The sequence below is a fragment of the Giraffa tippelskirchi genome, chromosome 8 (genome assembly GCF_054371585.1).
Source record: "Giraffa tippelskirchi isolate mGirTip1 chromosome 8, T2T-mGirTip1v1.2.pri, whole genome shotgun sequence".
Taxonomy (NCBI): Eukaryota; Metazoa; Chordata; class Mammalia; order Artiodactyla; family Giraffidae; genus Giraffa; species Giraffa tippelskirchi.
The window spans coordinates 125,493,550-125,511,788 of NC_137282.1; the positions used below are offsets into that span (position 1 = coordinate 125,493,550).

Sequence of the window (18,239 nt, forward strand, 5' to 3'; positions counted from 1 at the left end):
TCATTTAAAGTTACCGCCTCCTTTGCTGCTGCCCCCGGCATTTGGGAATGGCGGCCTCTACAGTGCACCGCGTACGGGCTGAGTAAGCATCTACCCGCTGGCTAACTGGATGGAGGCTGAAAGAGAATGACGAGGCGTCTCCCTCTCAGCCTTCAGCGCAAGGCAGCAGAGTGCCGTAGTACTGTGAGCCTGCGAGGTCCTTGAAACTCCTTTTCACTCCCCAGCTCGATTCCTGGAGTACAGTTAGTTGGTGCTCAGCTAATGAGTGAATGTGTGAGTGAAATGAATGCGAGAGGTGGACCGCGAGGTGTGCAATTATCTAGTGAATTCCTGCAAAAAAAAAAAAAATTAGAGACAACGCCGCCTTTCCTCGATTCTTCAAGGCGACAGCCGAGGTGTGAAACTCCGGCAGCTGACAGGCGAAGCCTTTCAGATCTCGCTCGGCTGAGAGCGAGCCTGGAGTCCGTCCGCCCCGCCTCCTCCCGCCGCCGCGCGCGCCCCCCTCCTCCCGCCGCGCGCGCGCGCGCCCCTCCTCCCGCCGCGCGCGCGCCCCTCCTCCCGCTGCGCGCGCGCCTCGGGCCGCGGCGGAGCCCGGCTGGCGGCGCGAGGTCTCCGCGTCGCCGCGCGGGTGGGTGGGATCGTGGCGGAGCTCCCGGCGCCAGGGCAGGGGCGGGAGAGCGCCATGGTGGCGGCAGCGGCGGCGGCATCCGGTCCCCGCGCCGCGGCGAGGTGAGGGGCCGCGCGTCTCCCTCGCGGCTGAGGAGGCCACAGCCGCCCGCCCGCCTTCCGCGCGGGCCGCGGCTCCGGCATGGCCGGGCTCATTAAGAAGCAGATCCTGAAGCACCTGTCCCGGTGAGAGCGCCAGCGCCGGCCCCGGCCGTCCCGGGCCCTTCCTCGTCCCCTTCGATCCTCCTCCCTAAAAGCCGTACTCCGGGCCGGCCTCCCTCTCTTCAGCCCCGGGGCCGGGACTCGGCGGCGATCCCCACCTCAGCTCGAGCTGGACAGCCCGCTTCGGGGGCCGCGACCGTTGTCACCGCGCTGCTCTGCCCTGGCCCTGGGCCCTGGGGGCCCGGCGCCCCTGCCCCGGCGCGGGTGCCCAGGCCCTGCTTCCCATCGGAAGAGCCCCCGGCCCTCCCGACCCAAGGATCTCCTGACCGGCCGCGCGCACCTCAGTTCCCACACCGCCGGGCAGGTCACCCCGTTCCCCCTTGCATGTCCCCCGCCCCGCCCCAGGCCCTCTGCCCGGCCCCCGGTGGCCCCCGGTGGCCCCCGCGGTTCCCACTCTTTCCTGCCCGCCCCGCGGCGTCTTCTCCGCGCTGCTGCCCCTCCCTCGGGGCCGTCTGCCCGCCTCTTTACCCGCCCACTTGCCCGCTCCTGGTCTTCGTCTTCCTCCTTCTGCTCCGGACTAGACCCTTCATCCCCAGCCACTCACTTATAAGTGACCTCGTCCCCCAGTCCTTCAGAACCCATCCTCCGCTCAGATTCCCACCCGCGATACTGGTTTTCTCCCTCCCAGAAGTTCCCAGCTCCTTCTCTTCGTCGTCTGGCTGACCCTGTTGCATCACTCTTGAAAAAGATGTAATCCTTGCACTCTGGCCGTTCCTCGAATCTCCTTTTCCCCTCCCTGGCTTCTCTTCTCATTTAACACAGGCTAAATGGAGAAAGGGCATGAGAGTTGAGCATAAAGTTTCAACAGCCTTCCCTTTAAGATATGGGGGATATTTGGACAGCCTGTGAAAAGAACTAACGACGCCCACTTCTGCTTTGCAGCGATCAGATAAGCAATGTTACGTCCGCCAAGTCATTTGGACCCGAGCTGGGTGGCGCGCAAAACTGTTGGCTTGTAACTGGGTGACTGCTGATCCCTGAGTTAGGATTGCAGCTTGTCAGAACTTGTGTCCAGAAAAATCAGAAGCTAGCCTTTCACTTCGTTTTCACTCCTTATTCCGGGAAGGGCTTAGCGATACCTTTAGACAGCTGTTGTCTCTCACGTGGAGGGTGATCCAGCCCTTGGCTCCGCAGTGGTCAGTGGTTTTGAGGAGGAGGGAGTAGGGGGGGTGCCAGTCACCATGGGACCCCAGGCCTTGTTCTCCTTTCTTTTTCTGGTCTTCTCGTTGCCTTGGTGAGTGCTGTGTGAGACACTGTCGCTAGCACTGCGTCCTCTCTTCTGGCAGACACTTTGGCCAATTACTGTTACTTGATTTTAGACTTTAATTAGTAATTAGATTCAGATTCATGTCTTGGCTAATAACCACACCATGTTTTAAAGTAAAAGCGGATTAGAAGCTGGAGCTGGAAAGTGCCTTTGGATCCTCTACTTGGGTTAATTCCCTAGTATATTCTTTCTCAGGTAACATTCATTTGGGTGTGCCTTGAATTTGCTTGCTCTGTGTAAAGACATGTGTACCACTAATGATTGTGAAATGAGGCAGAAAATTTAAAGGGAAACCATTAATTTGAATGAACACAGAATCAGACAATCTTTGGGTTTAGAGATGATCTTACCTAACATAGCATTGTGTTTAAGAGGTCAGGCTGATTTTGGTTTACTTTCTTTAACTATAAAATGAGGATAACAGTAGTATCTAACTCAAAGGGTTATTGTGAGGGTTACATGAGTTAATATACAAGGGCTTAGTGCAGTGCCTGGTGCGTAGGAAGTGTTCAATAAAGCACGCAATATGGTTATTTGGGAGGCCACAACTTGTGTGACGGTTTGATATAAGCCGTAGACTTTTCCAGAAAAACCACATATGCAAACAGATAATTTTTTATGTAAGTTCCCATGGTGGGGAAAGTTAAGAATCCCTTAAAACACATGCCTTAACCTCTTAAGGCATCTTGAATGAATGCCCTGAATAACCCCTAGTTCAGCACCTCGTTTTATGACTGAGGAAGCAAAAGCCTAGAAGGATAAGTGACTTGTTTAAGTTGCTGTGGAAGATACAGTAGAGAAATAGATGGAGTTCCCCGGCGATCCAGTGGTTAGGACTCTGTGCTTTCACTGCCAAGGACGTGGGTTCAACCCCCAGTCAGGAAACTAGGACCCTGCAAGCCCCATGGAGTGGCTAAAAAATGGGTAGAGAAATAGAACCTGGCTTCCTAATTCTGGTACACCTCTGGTACATTTCTGGTACACTTCTGCTTCCTGATTCTGGTACACTTCTGCTGTAATATGGTACACTCATTTTCTGCGCTCTAAGAAGATAGAATTTTTTAAAATATAAATTTATTTATTTTAATTGGGGGCTAAAGAAGATAGAATTTTTAAAGAAAAATTTTAATAGTATATGCTGACATATTCAGTGACTCCTTAGTGAACAAAGTATCTCTTTTAGATGAAGTAGAAATAGGTGTCGAAGAAGGCAATGGCACCCCACTCCAGTACTCTTGCCTGGAAAATCCCATGGACGGAGGAGCCTGGTAGGCTACAGTCCATGGGGTCGCTAGGAGTCGGACACGACTGAGCGACTTCGCTTTCGCTTTTCCCTTTCATGCACTGGAGAAGGAAATGGCAACCCACTCCAGTATTCTTGCCTGGAGAATCCCAGGGATGGCGGAGCCTGGTGGGCTGCCGTCTATGGGGTCGCACAGAGTCGGACACGACTGAAGCGACTTAGCAGCAGCAGCAGCAGCAGCAGCAGGAATAGGTGTTAGACATTGGTAGAAATTTCTTGTTTCCTCAGGGTTGTGTGGCTGACTGAGGAGTAGGGTGGACGGTTATTCAGGGCTGCCTTTTTTGCTAGGGTGTAGGTCTGACTGGGGGAAAGGTCAAACTCCTGAGGCCTTCTTGTTGATTTAACTCGGAAAAACTTCCTTAATCACAGGTGACATTTGTATGTGTGTATTGTATGTATGGTCTCTACTACACATTCAGAGGCTGGCCTGCTTGGAGGGGAACTACAGTTTCTGTGGCTTGCCAAACCTGATGAGGAAAGAGAGAGGAGAGTTGGGATACTGGGTTACTATATTAAATAAATATTTGTAGGTGTTTAATAATTGCTTGTTGCTGATGAAGACAGTGCTGCTTGCCCTGGAGGAGTATCCTACAGCAGGAAGGATATCCCAGTGACTCCTATATTATGTTTCATTTTGCTCATGAAGTTTTGCATATTAAAGTGTCTTGTTGGAATGCACCCTACTTATCAGTAGACTATTTGGTAAACAAAATTTGAAGGAGGTGATGTTCCAGATCCTACTCTAGGCCAGGCACTGAGCTGGGTGCTGGGGATTCAACAGGGAAGAAGCACAATTCTCTTTTGAGGGCTTTCACCTATGGTTTGGATGACCGCTGTATAATACACGTAGCTCCTATGTTCCGTGTTTATTTAAATAAACCCAGGAGGAGATTTTTACTTAGAACAAAAACAATAATTTAAAAAATACTCCAAATTGATTTTTCACTCAATTAGATGATTCTTGTTTTAGATCCCCTTAGCTAATGACCTTTTGTTGTACAAATAGGAAGAAATATGATGGATTGTAAATCGAAGGACTATGGCTCATGGAAAGGGAGTTTTCTCTGGGGCCAGACAAGCTAGATTCACCTTCCTACTCTGCCACTTAATAATACAGGGCAGCCTTTCTGAGCCTTAGTTTTCTTATCTGTAAAAGATGAGAGTAAGAGAGAATACTACATGCCTAGCAGAATTTTTTGAGAAATTGGGGATAAAGTATTTACTATAGTGCCTGGCATGAAAGTAGAGTTTAATGAAGAGTAGCTATCATAACATAGCCAGAGAAGTTAGGGACACGTCCATGGTATAGGTGACTGTGACTCACTCAACTGGTTCTTTTAGAAAGCCAGCGGAAGTCTTAATTATTTACTCTAAATGGCCGCAGGAAATGTGACTCCAAGTGACAGAGACATGGCTGATAACATGATAGGTGTTTTAAAAAACATAAGCGTTAGGTGAAATCAGAGACATAGAAGAGTTCGGGGTCCTTTCAGAGAACAAGAGAACCTGACTGTGAGCTCAGCTTTCTTAGATTCTGATCAGTGCCCTCATCCTGGAGAGATCCCATGGCCAGTCCCCGGTGGACTGCTGGAGTTGCCCACTCAGAGGCTGACTGCCTGGCCAGGGCCTGTTTAGGTAAAGGTTTGTGTGGGTAGGGCTTGCCTCGGTTTCTGAGTCACACTCCTTTGGATTAGGCCTTACTTATTATCATCTTCATTTCCTGAATAATTATTTTGTACATTTTCTGGTAATAGTACAATCATATACATCTTTTGTTTTCTTCCTCATCTTATCTTGCTTCTGAAGAAGCACTTTTATTGACCTAGCAAATAGTTAATAGTAATAGCCAATTGTGAGAATAAGCACTTTATAAGTCTTATGATGATTTAATCCTCAGCCTAACCTTGTGAAGGAGATATCAGGCCCATTTAATAGATGAAGAAATAAATGAGACACGGAGAAGTTAAATAACTTGCCCTATATCAGTAAGTGGTGGGACTGAGATCCTAACACAGTCACTCCCATTCCAGAGCCAGGCTCCTTCATCTCTCTACTGCTCTGATGCATCTCATCTGAGGATTTCAGATTGAACAACCAGCACCATGTGAAGGAGGAGAATATTAGCCAGCACCAAGGAGCTCCCTGAGTCTCCCCCATCATTACCTCTACCAAGGGGTAGCCACTGTCCTGACTTCTAACAGCAAAGATTAGTTTTGTCTTTATTTGTACTTTATATAAATGGAATCACAGAATGTATACTTTCATTCCTGGCTTCTTTAGCTCAGCATTGTTTTTGTGAGGTTAATCTCTGTTGTATCAATTTGTAGATTTTCTGTTTTCATTGCTATTATTCTATTATATGAATATACTTAAATTTATTTGTACATTTTTCTGTTGATGGACATTTGTATAGTTTCTCAGTTCAGAGCTGTGCTGAATAGTGCTATTAGGAAGAGTCTAGTACATATCCTTTGGTGAATAAGTGTGTCTGTTGTGGATATACCTAAGAGTGGAATTTCTGGGTCACAGGATATGTGTATGTTAAATTTTAATAGATATTGCTAAGCAGTTTTCCTAACTGGCTGTACCAGTTTGCACTTCCCCTGAAAGTGTATAAGAATCCTGGTTGTTTTCCATCCTTGCTAACACTTGGTATTTTTCATCTTTTTCATTTTAGCCATTCTGGTGGGTATGTTTTGAAATATTTTTACTTCATCTGTGATAAACCAGATGGCCCCTTTATTTGTGCCTTTGTTTAATTTTCAAATTCTGATTTGTTTGTGAATTTTAGTCACAAGCAAATGTCAGAACCTTGGAAACATAAGATCTTTTTGAAGAAATGTTCCAATTGGGCAGGTTCTGTGGAAATAATTAGGGTAATTTGTAACCATTAACCCATAACATTTCTTACTTGGAATGGACGTGATGCTTTGCTCCCTGTCAAAGTATAGTCATTTACCTTAAGAGAAAAGAGGGATTGTTCTTTAGGTGTTTGAATTTTTGTTAAATATTTGGCATTCAGACTAGCCTGGATATTAAATAATTTCTTTCTGTTCTATAAGTTTAGTACCCCATTGGCATAGCTTTTATTTTTTTAAAAATGTGCCACGTGGCTTGTGGGATCTCAGGTCCCCGACCAGCTGTTAAACTCAGGCCTCAGCAGTGAAAGCCCTGGCATAGATTTTTATCTTTACTAAAGAAACTAAAAAAAATAAATAAATAAAAATTAAAAAAAAGGAACTAACATTTGAATTTAATAGTTTTTTTTATTAGTATCTTTATACCTTTCCAAAGGTGATTCTCTTTTACCCTAAAGTGGTTGTCTTGTGTCTTAAAAAAAGCAGCGTTTATAAGCAATACGAATTTCAAAGGGATGTGGTCATATGTATCTGACATAAAAAGCTTAATGTATGGTTCACAAATAATGAAATCAGCTGCTTTGAAAAGCTGATTGAGCAGCATGTTATTGTAGTAGAAAGAACCCGGACTTTGAATTCTAAAAGGTGGCTGTGCATTCTGACTCTGCTACTTGTAAGCTGGTGTTTGGCAAGTCTTTTAGTTTCTTGAAGCTTTGGTTTCCTTATCTGTAAAATAGGGGATAATAATGCACACTTGTCTTGAGGATTAGAAATCATGTATAAAAGTGCCTGGTACTGAAAAAGTATTCAGTGAACAGTGACTATTACTACTTATTAAAGTTGTTCGAGAGAGATCACTAACAGTGTCTAACTTATCCAAATGAATAATTCTTTCAACATTTAAGAATTATGTTTCTTAACATTTTAATGCAGAGAAGTAGAGATGAATGCTCTGTATCATTGCTTAAAAAGAGAAGGAAACTAGGACTGGTCCTGTTTGTCACTTTTTTCTTGCCAAGGCATACTACAAGGTAAACTTTGGTCTCAGAATAGGTGAAATACCTGAGATGTATATACTGGGTTGGGTCCTTAGAGAATTTACTTATCTGGAGTTTAAGAATATAGCACAATTATATACTATATTTTCAGAGTGCAAGAAAAAAATAGAGGCCATTTAGTTATCTGCACCTAATACAAAACCTGGTTGGAAAATAATCTGTAAGTATGACATGAATCACTGGGGGGAAAAAAGGTTCTTTTTTTTGGGCAGCTTAATTATCTGTGATTACTTGGGGGTGACCTTCATGTGGCGGGGATTATGTCCCTTGACTGCTTTGAAAACCAGAGGGTCTGAGGATGTTTTGAGTGTGTGAAGTGGGTGCAGGAGAAGGTATATGGCGTGAGAATGCATGGTTGTAACTCAGGGAACCTCAGACTGGGGCAGGGTAGGGGTAGGGGAGCAGAAGGGCAAGGGAATCCAGTTCACTCAGTGTCACTAAGGGACCTTTTATCTTTGTGTGATGAAGAAAGTGCTACTGATGCTGATTATGGATGCTAAGGAACATTTCCCAATATGTATAAGCAGTGGAAAATCAATCAATCAATATCTATAGTAAAGGGAAAAACTAAAGTGTAAGAATAATACATATTAGCAGTCTAGGTAAAGGATAGGTAGTTTGTACCTTCTTGCCACAGAATGAGGACTAGATGTATCATAAATTATGTTGGATTGATGTTATTTTATTTGCCAACAGCAATGATCATTTTACATGGATACTGAGTCTTTATAGTGCCTTGGAGATATATAGCTTAGATGTCAACTTATCATTTAAAGAATGAGCACTTTGATGGTGAGAGGTCAGTGTATTTAAGTCTCTGACTGATGGAAGTGTTATATTCTCAAAATTTATTTCTAAGTTTGAAATTTGGAGTGTGTGGTTCAGTAGTAGAAATAGTGTTATAACTGTTGAATAGGTTCTCATCCCACAAAAGCCACAGTGTGTTAATTATATATAATATAACTTCACTAGATGGAGATCTGGGTCTTGGTTGTTTGGGAACCATGTGAAGGGGGAGGAGAGAAGAAGGAGAAGAAAAAGTTTGGAGTAAGATCTTTAGATCATTGAGATCATTGTATCTCAGCAAGGCCTAAGGCCTTTTTTCCCGGTTCTGACTGAGGGATATGACCATTCAATGAGTGGGCTGGAGATGCTGATGTCATGCAGTATGCGGAATCGTTTCACACAAAGAAGGATTATCCTTTGTCTTTTTATTTATTTATTTATATATTTTTGGCCACAACAAACGGTTTACTCCATCTCAGTTCCCTGACCAGGGATTGAACCCCAGGCATAGCAGTGAAAGCCCAGAATTCTAACCACTAGGCCACCAGGGAACTCCTTGTCCTTTGTCCTTTTTGACTTCTGAATGTTAGATGCTTACAGAGGTGAATTACTTGTTTAGATTATATAAGCCTACATGTAAACACAAAGTACTGCATAACTTTTTTTTTTTTGGCTGCTCCATGCAGTTTGTGGGAACTTAGTTCCTCCGTCATCAAAAGTCAAATCCATGCCCTCTGCAGTAGAGGGAAGCATGGAGTCCTGACCTAACCAGTGGAAGGAAGGGACCACCAGGGAATTCCCCGCGCAGCTTTAAACTACAGTGAACGTTCCAGGACTGCAACTACGTTTGGGAAAGATTGTTTTAAACATTATTTTAGAGAAGGTTGTCACTCTTGGCAAGACCACTCGTAGAGTTGAGTCCGTCAGGGCTGAGAAGCGCCAACTTAGGCCGAAATGTGAAACAGCTGGTTTGCTCTTGATCCACGCTCTCCTCTCTCCTTTCTGTCTCTTCCCCACTTCCCGAGGCCCCTCTGTCATGCACCCGCTGGCCCGATTCTTCCCTCCGTCCTCTGCTGCCTTACCCTGCTACCCCCAGGCCTGTATTCTCTGCTCCCCTTGCTCTGTCACCAGAATTCCCTGCTCTTTAGGATATATGACTTCAGCTAAGTCAGGGGGAGGAATAGAGAACATATTTGGGAGCAGGAATGCTATTCTAGTTAGATCACCGCCAGTTCATGGTATGTCCTACAGGGTCAGCTCCGCTAAGCCGCTCTTACTTTCATAGCTCCTCAGCCCGCAGACACTCTGGAAGCTCCAAGTGTGTTTTTTATTTTCCAAAACCGGTTTCTGTTGCCATGGCAGTGAGGATGGGGCAGGGGTCCGGGCAGCAGTTTATGAGTCAGTTGAAAGTCGAGGAGTTCTGAGATGTGGACAGTCCAGCTAGGGATGGCTCGGTTCATTCTAGCTGAACTTCCTCCTGCCATCTGGCGTAGTGCTTTCCCAGGCAGAGCTGAAAATATACATTTCCCTTTTCTAAGAGAAATCTGTTTTTCTTTCTTTCTCTTTCTTTCTCCTCGCTCTCTTTTTTTTTTTGAAATCTGTTTTTTTCTCTTTCAAACCTGTGTGAAAGAAGGGGCTGCAGTGTTCAGGAACTCATTTCATTTGAGGAAATGTCTCGACAGAGGTTGATACGAAAGGAGAGGCCTGGCAGTGTATTGAAGGATATCCCTTCCTTGCAGGTGGAGTTGGCTGTGGCTCCTAGGTCCTCGGAACCCTCAAGAGAAGTTCCTCTGCCTCTGTGAGGAAGGTTTGTTGCAAGAAAGTTGGATATTCAGCTGCAGGTGGTGCCTCAGCCACTCTTAGATATGGAGCCTGGTCTCCCCTTTGGCTAGCCCCAGACCCTGGGCTGTCTTTGAGGACTCTGATTCTGAAACCATTTATTCATTAATTCTTCCCAGAAACTTTTTGATCATCTGCATTGTATGCCAAGCATACAGGAACTCAGAGACAAATGAGACAAGATTCCTGCTCAGAGACTTACCTGCCAATGGAGTTAAATAGACCTGTAAACCTTGGGCCCAGTAAAGCCTTCAGAAGCATCCGTGGAGCCAGCAGGGCACAGACAGTCAGGGGCAGAAGGGTGATGCCAGGCAGAGGCTGAGAAGCAACAGGTGGTTTTAGGAGACTACATGTGATTCTGAATCATGCAGTGTGGGTTAAAGGAATACAGCTAGAAGGATATTGGCTAGGTCATAGAGGCCTGACTACTATGCCAAAGCATCTGGACAGGGCTCATCTTGTTCTCTGTTGCCATTGACCTGGGTCTGAGGCACCTGGAGTTTCTCTTCTCCAAACTTCTATACCTCTTGACTTGGTTTAAAGTCGCAGAGATGGTTTAGTGTAGGCAAGACTGCAAGTTTTTGAGCCAGTCTGCCTGATCTTGAATCCTAGCTCGCTAGCTCTGTGACCTTGGACAAATTATTTAACCTTTCCACACTTAGGTTTCCTCATGTATAAATTGGAGACAGTGGCTGTCTTTTATGTCATGGGGTCATTGTGAGAAATTAATTAAAAATGTATAAGATAGTGCTTAGGACAGTGCCTGGAATAGAGTAAGCAATTAAATGTTAGCTATTACTTTAAAAATAATTTTTGTTCTCAGAGAAATATCTTCTTTCTTTTATATTTTCTGATACCATATTTTATTATAACAGCTTTTAGATAAGCTTTCAGAATGTACTTAATCTCTGTCTTTCCCTCTCTACTTTTAAAAAACCTGGCACTTAATAATTATTGCAGATGGGAAGCGTGTACCTTCTAACCTCAGCTTCACAGCTTATATTTATTTTTGTGTTTACAGATGACACTGTTAAACCTGGTTTAACATGTTTGGATAATCAGACATATAGTTGATTTGCAATGTGTGAAAGAATATGGATAGATTGTTGGATATACCCCTTAGTTCATGCCACTTATTTGGCAGTTGTCATTTATTTGCTTCTTGTTAATATCAGTAGACATTAATTGAACATCCTTATCTGGGTTTTGAGTTAGACAGAGATCTAAATGATACAGTTCCAGCTCTTGAGGAGCTCATAGTCCTTTCTAGAGACCTTTGTTTGTTTTTTAAACTCTTCATTGTGTCTTCCACAGTTACTTTATTTGGTTTGAACCTACTAAATCTTAGTTGAATGTGCTGCTATCTTAGGTGTGGTGATGTGTGTGTGCGTGTGTGTGCGTGTGCGTGCGTGTGCATTCAGCCATTCCGTCATGTCCAACTCTTTGTGACTCCTGGATTGTAGCCCAACAGGCTCCTCCATCCATGGGGTTTTCCAGGCAAGAATACTACAGTGAGCTTCCATTTCCTACTCCAGGGGATCTTCCCCACCCAGGGATCAAACCCACATCTCTTGCATCTCCTGCATTGGCAGGCGGATTCTTTACCACTCACACCACCTGGGAAGCTATCTTAGGTGTTTGTTTATTAAATGATCCCTGTAGGGGAAACTACTCAAAGGTTTTGACAGGGCTTTTCTTCCACCATCAGATGTGAAAGAAAGAACTTTGAGTAGTCTATGCCTGTTAAAATAAGCATATGTTTTGGTCAAAATTAGGGCCAGTTGTGCTTAAAAAGTAAGGGCACCCTCAGTGTATGGTATGATTTTCCTTTTTCCTTAGTTTCTCCTTGGGCAGTTTTAAAAATTTAGATAATCTGCCTGCTACACTTCTCTAAATAGCTGTTTAAGGCTTTTCCACAAAGAAATATCTGTTCTCATTCAATAGTGAATAACCAGCAATGCCCGTTAGTGGAATAGGCCTTCCTTTTCTGAGCATTAGCAAGTACACTTTCACTCTGGTTAAACCAAGAGCCTGTGTAGGTTTTGAAATTAGAAATACAGTATTCATCAATTCTTACTCTTGATTTAAATTTGAAAATTGTCATGACATGGAAGTAAAGGAAATTAAGGGGAATATGTTAGGATGACAAATGTTTCTAACAAAGTGAGACATGCCAAGACTTGAGTCATGAGGTGTAATATCTTCAAGACCAGTGTAGGGGAAAGAACCTGGGACCCAGTGTCTATGGGAACTGAGTGGTTGAAGAATTGAGAGGGCAGAGGGCAGCTGTCTCTGAGTTACAGTTGATGAAGATCTCCCCATCTCAGTCTTAATTCAAGAATGATCAGTTAAAGGGTATGTTGGAACTTCCATGATGGTCCAGTGGTTAAGACTGCATACTTTCAATGCAGGGGATGTGAGTTTGATCCCTCATTGGGGAACTGCAATCCTGCGTGTGCATAATGGCCTAAAAAAAGCTTTTTTTTTTTAAAGATATATAGAAAAGACGATGAATAAGAAATTGCAGCCATATTCTAGGTGGTGGTCAAATATGTTAACAGTCAGTTAGATGAGGAATCAATAGGTAACATGTCTTGCTTTGCTAGTGGGCCAGTTTGTCATTGTGTTAGTCACTCAATCATATTCGACTCTTGCGACCCCATGGACTGAAGCCCACTAGACACGTCTCTCCATGGGATTCTCCAGGCAAGAATACTGAAGGGGGTTACCATTACCTTCTCCAGGGGATCTTCCCAACCCAGGATTCAAACCCAGGTCTTCTGCATTGCCAGCAAATTCTTTACCATCTGAGCCGCTAGGGAAGCCCCAGTAGGCCAATTTACAAGTATTCAATTCTAGATGAAAAGTGGATCAAACCAGATCCAGTTATTAGTGTTTCAGGTAAACAAGACTAGCAAGGCTCCAGGCTTAGAGGAGGGAATTAGAATGTTCATCAGGACTGTTGTTGGGAATTAAGGAAGGAGAGCCTCTCTAGAATGTCCAGAATTCTGGGATGGGGATTAGGGTAAATAGGAGTGCTTCAAATGACCAAGCTACCCTTGGTATGGGAAGATTTGGACTATTGGTTGTATTTGTTGAGAGTATGAATCAGTATCATGTCTGTGATAGGAAATTTGGCAATATCTGTCAAAATGTAGACTCTGCAGTTTCACTTCTATGAATTCATCCTACAGAAGGAATCAAGTGAAAAAGGCTATTTAATGAAATGAATATAAATCAGTAGGGACTTTATTAAATTGTAGTGCATCTATACAGAGGTATTGTTTATAGATTCACTCTCTAATTATTAAAAAAACATTAAAAAATCTGACATTATAAAATGCCCAAGGTATTCACTGAAGAAAGAAGCAATTTTAGTAGAATATATATATACATATAGTAATTGTCTATTTGCATATTATAACTACTATCTATTGTTGTTGTTTAGTCTCTAAGAAAGCCCAGCTACTGTCTATATACATATTACTTCTGTATAGCGGAAACTTGTTTTTCCTTATACTTTTTTAATATTGCTTACAGCTTTGTGACAAGCACTTCACCAGCAGACCAAGAAGGTAACTTGTCTATCACTCTTTGCCGCCCTGCTCTGAGAGGGTCTGTCTGTGCACATCCAGTCATATGCACTTTTGGTGACTCACCTCATGGTTGCCTCTTGGGGAGAACATAATGAGAGCTAGCAGGAAAGCTACTTCTAACACCATAGGAGTATCTTACATCGACCAAAGCCTCCCTCTTGTAACAGTTATGAACTCAAGGTAGTATATAAAAAGCAACTACTCGAAGACCTTGCAGAGTTGACAAAATGAGGCAGAAACTGACAGGAAACTTGAAAGATAGGGATCACACTGGGTAAGATTCTCATTTCTATAGATTTTTGCCTGAGGACACTCTCCAGTTTGCATGGTGGGTGATGGTTAGCACTCAAGCAAAAGTCTAGTCTTACAGTCTTACTTGGGGAGCCAGAGGATGGAATTCAGGGCTATAAGAGAGACTGGAAAATGAAAGGATACATCTTAGAGAGAAGGGAACAAAGAAGGAGAAGCCCTAAAATCTGCTTTAATCCTTGACATGCGTGGGGGAAGACTCCATGGAGCTTGGAAAAGGCGGTGGTTGAAAGCTGAAAGAATTGAGCTGAAATTCAGCTTCTGTCCACTACAGGAAGGACAGAGTTTGGAGTATGAATCTAGCCCGAGTTGATTGCCCAATAAAACAAAATTCTTTGGAGGGAAATTGGCAGAATCCAGAATCTCCATAATGTCCAGTACACAATAATAACTGAATGCCTCTGTGACTCATTGTCCAGAGAATGGCAGTCAATAGAAATTATCCTAAGATGACTCAGATGTTGAAATTACCACATAAGGACTTTAAAGCAAACTTGGTAGTAATAAATGAACAAATGGAGACTCTCCCCAGAGAAATGGATAATATAAAAAAAAAACAAAAACAAATGTAAAATCTAGGACTTAAAAGTACAATATCTGAAAAGTTTATTCTCAGCAGCAGGTTGGAGGTGGCTAAAGAAATGGTCAGTGAACTTGAAAATAGAGGAATAGAAATTATCTACTCTAAAGAACAGAAAGGATTGAAAAACAAAAACAGAGCCTCGTTGACTATGGAACAATATTCAAATATATGTACTTGGAGTCCAGGGGCTCCCCAGTTGTTCTGATGGGTGAAAAATAAGATCTTGGTGAGATCTGAAAAGAGTTTTCTCTTTTCATGAGAGGTTAAATATCATGGGGCTTCCCCAGTGGCTCAGTGGTAAAGAATTCACCTGCTAATGCAGGAGACATGGTTCTACCCCTGGGTCAGGAAGATCCACTGGAGAAGGAAATGGCAACCCACTCCAGTATGGAAAAAGCCATGGACAGAGGAGCCTGCGGTCTACAGTCCATGGGGTCACAAAAAGACTGGGACACGACTTAGTGACTAAAACAACAGTTGGAGTCCTAGAAGGACAGGAGAGAGAATAAGATATCTGGCTTGATTGCAACGATATCTATCACCTTACATGTTTTTCTCTTGACCCTAGTGGCTTACTTATAATCAACTGAATAGAGGTGAAAGTGATATCCAAGCTACATGGAGCAACTGCATGTAGGTATGCAGTCAACCGTCCTGGCTGAGCCCAGCCTTTGAGACATTCCAGCTCAGGGCCCATCCATGTGAGTGAAGAGGCCTCCAGATGGTCCCAGCTCCCAGCCTTTCATCTCTTCCAAGGTGAATCAGAGAAAAGCAATCCCAGTTATTTCATGAATAGATTTCTAGTGTGCAGAATATGTGAACTTAATAAAATGCTTTCTGTTTTATAACACTAAGTGATTTATTATGCTGCAGTAGATAACTAAAACAAGACAAATTTTCTCTGAAGAAATAATGGCTGACAACTAAATAAAAGAACAAGTAACCAAGTTAAAAATGGGCAAAGTGTCTGAATAGATATTTAAGATACACAAATTGCCAGAAACACATGAAAAGATATTCAACATCATGAGACCATCAAGGAAATGCAAATCAGAACCACAATGGCTACTAGGATGGCTATAATAAAAAAAAGATAATAACAAGTGATGATGAGGATCTGGGGAAGTTAGAACTCTCAAATACTGCTGATAGGATTTCAAAATTGTGAAGCCACTTTGAAAAACAATGTAGCAGTTCCTTAAAAAGGAAACCAGTTACCATTTGAACCAGCAATTCTCCTAAGTGTATATCTAAAAGAAATAAAATTGTAAGTCCACACAAAAACTTGTACTTGCGTTTTCATAGTAGCATTATTCATAATATTTGATAAGTGGAAATAACCCGTATGTCTATCAACTGATACTGGAGAAACAAAATGTGATATATTCATACAATGGAATATTCTTGGCTATATTTAAAAAAAAAAGAACAAAGTGCTGATTCATGTTACAACATGGATGAACTTTGGAAACAATATACTAAGTGAAAGAAGCTAATCACAAGAGACCACATGTTATACGATTCCATTTATATTCAGTGTCCAGAATAGGCAGATTTATAGAGACAGAAAATAGAATGACGGTTGTCTAGCTTTGGGAGGCAAGGGGAGATTAGGAATGATAGCTGCAGCGTTGTTTTTGTTTTTGTTTTTCTTTGGGGAGGTAGTGAAAATGTTCTAAAATTGATTAAGCTTATGTTTTTGCATCTATGTGAATATACTTAAAAACAGTACATTTTAAATAGATACTGCAGGGTATTTTTTTTTTTTTGGCAAATTATAGGCTTGGACTAAGATAGTATTTAAGATGCCTTTCTAGCTCTGAAATTCTGTGACTCTCCAAATCTAAGAATTGTCACTTCCCAACATTGTGGTCCATTTTCACAAAGATGTCTGGGAGCTTTTTGTCTGCTGTCTCTTCAAATTGCAGTGCTCTGGGAGAAATGAAATTTGATCCAAGTCTGTTTTTCCATCTTGATTTCATCTTAGCTTCTATGCTTTGTAACAGTAACAGATGGCCAGAAAATGTTTTCCCACATTCTTGAAGTACAATGAATAACAGGCTTCCATTAGCCTTTTTAGTCACCCTTGGACTCAGTGATATCATTCTGGATAAGGAACACAAATGCTGAATGAAATTTGTGCCAAAAATTGTTGGATAGTTTCAGATTAGATCTCAGGTCAGTGGTTTGCTTGGTTGAGCAGACTTCCACAAACCTCTCTAACAATGACTGGACCCATGGATCACCTTTTTACCTATTCTTTGTTATTATGATAAAATACATGCAAAATCAGTTGAGAAATTTTTACTGCATTTTTGAGAAGCAGTAAGGTAATATCTATTTTTTTGTTGTCTCCTAAAAGTTAATTGATAAATAAAAAACAAAACAAATGTATATCATTATTACTATTATGGGAGAACAGCCCATGGTGGTCCAGCAAACCTGCCTGTACTGTCAGCAGCCCTTAGAGCATAATTAAAGAACTCTTGGTCATTTTGTTTGTTCAGTTTTTCATGATTACTTACTTACTTGCATATTTGATCACAGAGCTGATGGCACAGTAACCTCTGTGGTCCCTTGTCAGTGTCTTGGTAGAGACTGGGCATTACTGCTAGAATGCTGGTGACTTAGCTCTGGGCATACTTAAGAAAGATTTTATTAATCTGATTGAGTTGGTGAAGTGCAGAAAGGTCTCTGATGGAGGTACACTGTAATTTTATCCCCCTCTCCCCCCACAAAAAACAGATTTTTCTTCTTATACAGGTTAAGCAGCTAAACAGCCATGGTAGTTTGTAAAAAGGGAAAGGATGTCCTCTAACCATTTCTGAGATGGCTTATAAATTTATTCTGTGCCAGATGTGTTTTGAAGGAATATATTACTAAGCGAAGATGTAAGTAGAAGAAAGTCCGGTGAGCAGAGCTGGGTTCACGCTCTGCCTCTTCCTGCCCTGTTCACCTTGGGCAAATGACTTCATATCTGAACCTCATGTTCTTTTTCTTTAAAATGGGGATAATGATGCATATTTCATATGGGGTATTGCGAAGACTAATTGAGATAATGTTCATTTTCAGAGTGGTTGGTACAAAGGAAAATGTACTTTAATAAAATGTTTTAAGGCTTGAAAAAATGAAAAATGACATTTATTTTTTATGGAGCTGTAAATAAGGTTGGGCTTCCCAGGTGCTTTGGTGGTAAAGAATCTGCCTACCAGTGCAGAAACACCAGAGACAGGAGTTCGATCCCTGGGTCGGGAAGAGCCCCGGGAGTAGGAAATGGCAACCCACCCCAGTACTCTTGCCTGGAAAATTCCGTGGACACAGGAGCCTGGCGGGCTACAGTCATGGAGTCACAAAGAGTCAAACATGACTGAGCAGCTGAGCACACAAATAAGATTAGGTTTTGCATAGGTATATGGTACCTGTTTAGTATAGTCACTCTGAAAATGTCAGTGCTAATAAGCAGCATAACTTATTCTTGTCTGTGTTTGTTTCATTCTATTTGAAGTATGTTCCTCTTTTTTCAGAGAGAAACATACTTCAAAAAGTTCCTATCACTTTCTTTTCTTGAAAATGGCTTTTTATCAGATGCAAAATTAGCTTCTCTTAGTGATTCTCAGCCTTTCCTCCCTGCTCCTGTATATTAAAGGGATCCTTATCCTGTCTCACTCCTACCATGATTCTTCACTGAGGTGAGGAGGTGGGGTCTTATCCAAGTCTGTGCAGAGGAGAAAGGAGACACACAGCCCTCAAAA

General features: G+C 42.6%; 1 protein-coding gene across 22 annotated transcripts in view; it reads left to right on the forward strand.

Annotated features, from left to right (window-relative positions):
• The first annotated feature begins 510 nt into the window (after nt 1-510).
• The window catches only part of BLTP3A (bridge-like lipid transfer protein family member 3A), a 73,014-nt gene continuing 55,285 nt past the window's right edge, over nt 511-18,239 (forward strand). For 3 of the 22 annotated variants that reach the window (XR_014062073.1, XR_014062074.1, XM_081520051.1), the window contains exon 1: nt 532-852. Coding sequence is in view for 3 of the 22 variants with exons in the window: in XM_081520051.1 (XP_081376177.1) it covers nt 809-852 (44 nt within the window). In the remaining 19 variants the exon portion in view is untranslated. Of the gene's footprint in view, nt 853-989; nt 1,193-1,650; nt 1,787-9,899; nt 9,968-15,055; nt 15,244-18,239 lie in introns of those variants that run through there. The other 19 variants (XM_081520072.1, XM_081520067.1, XM_081520053.1 and 16 more) reach the window with 18 other exon arrangements.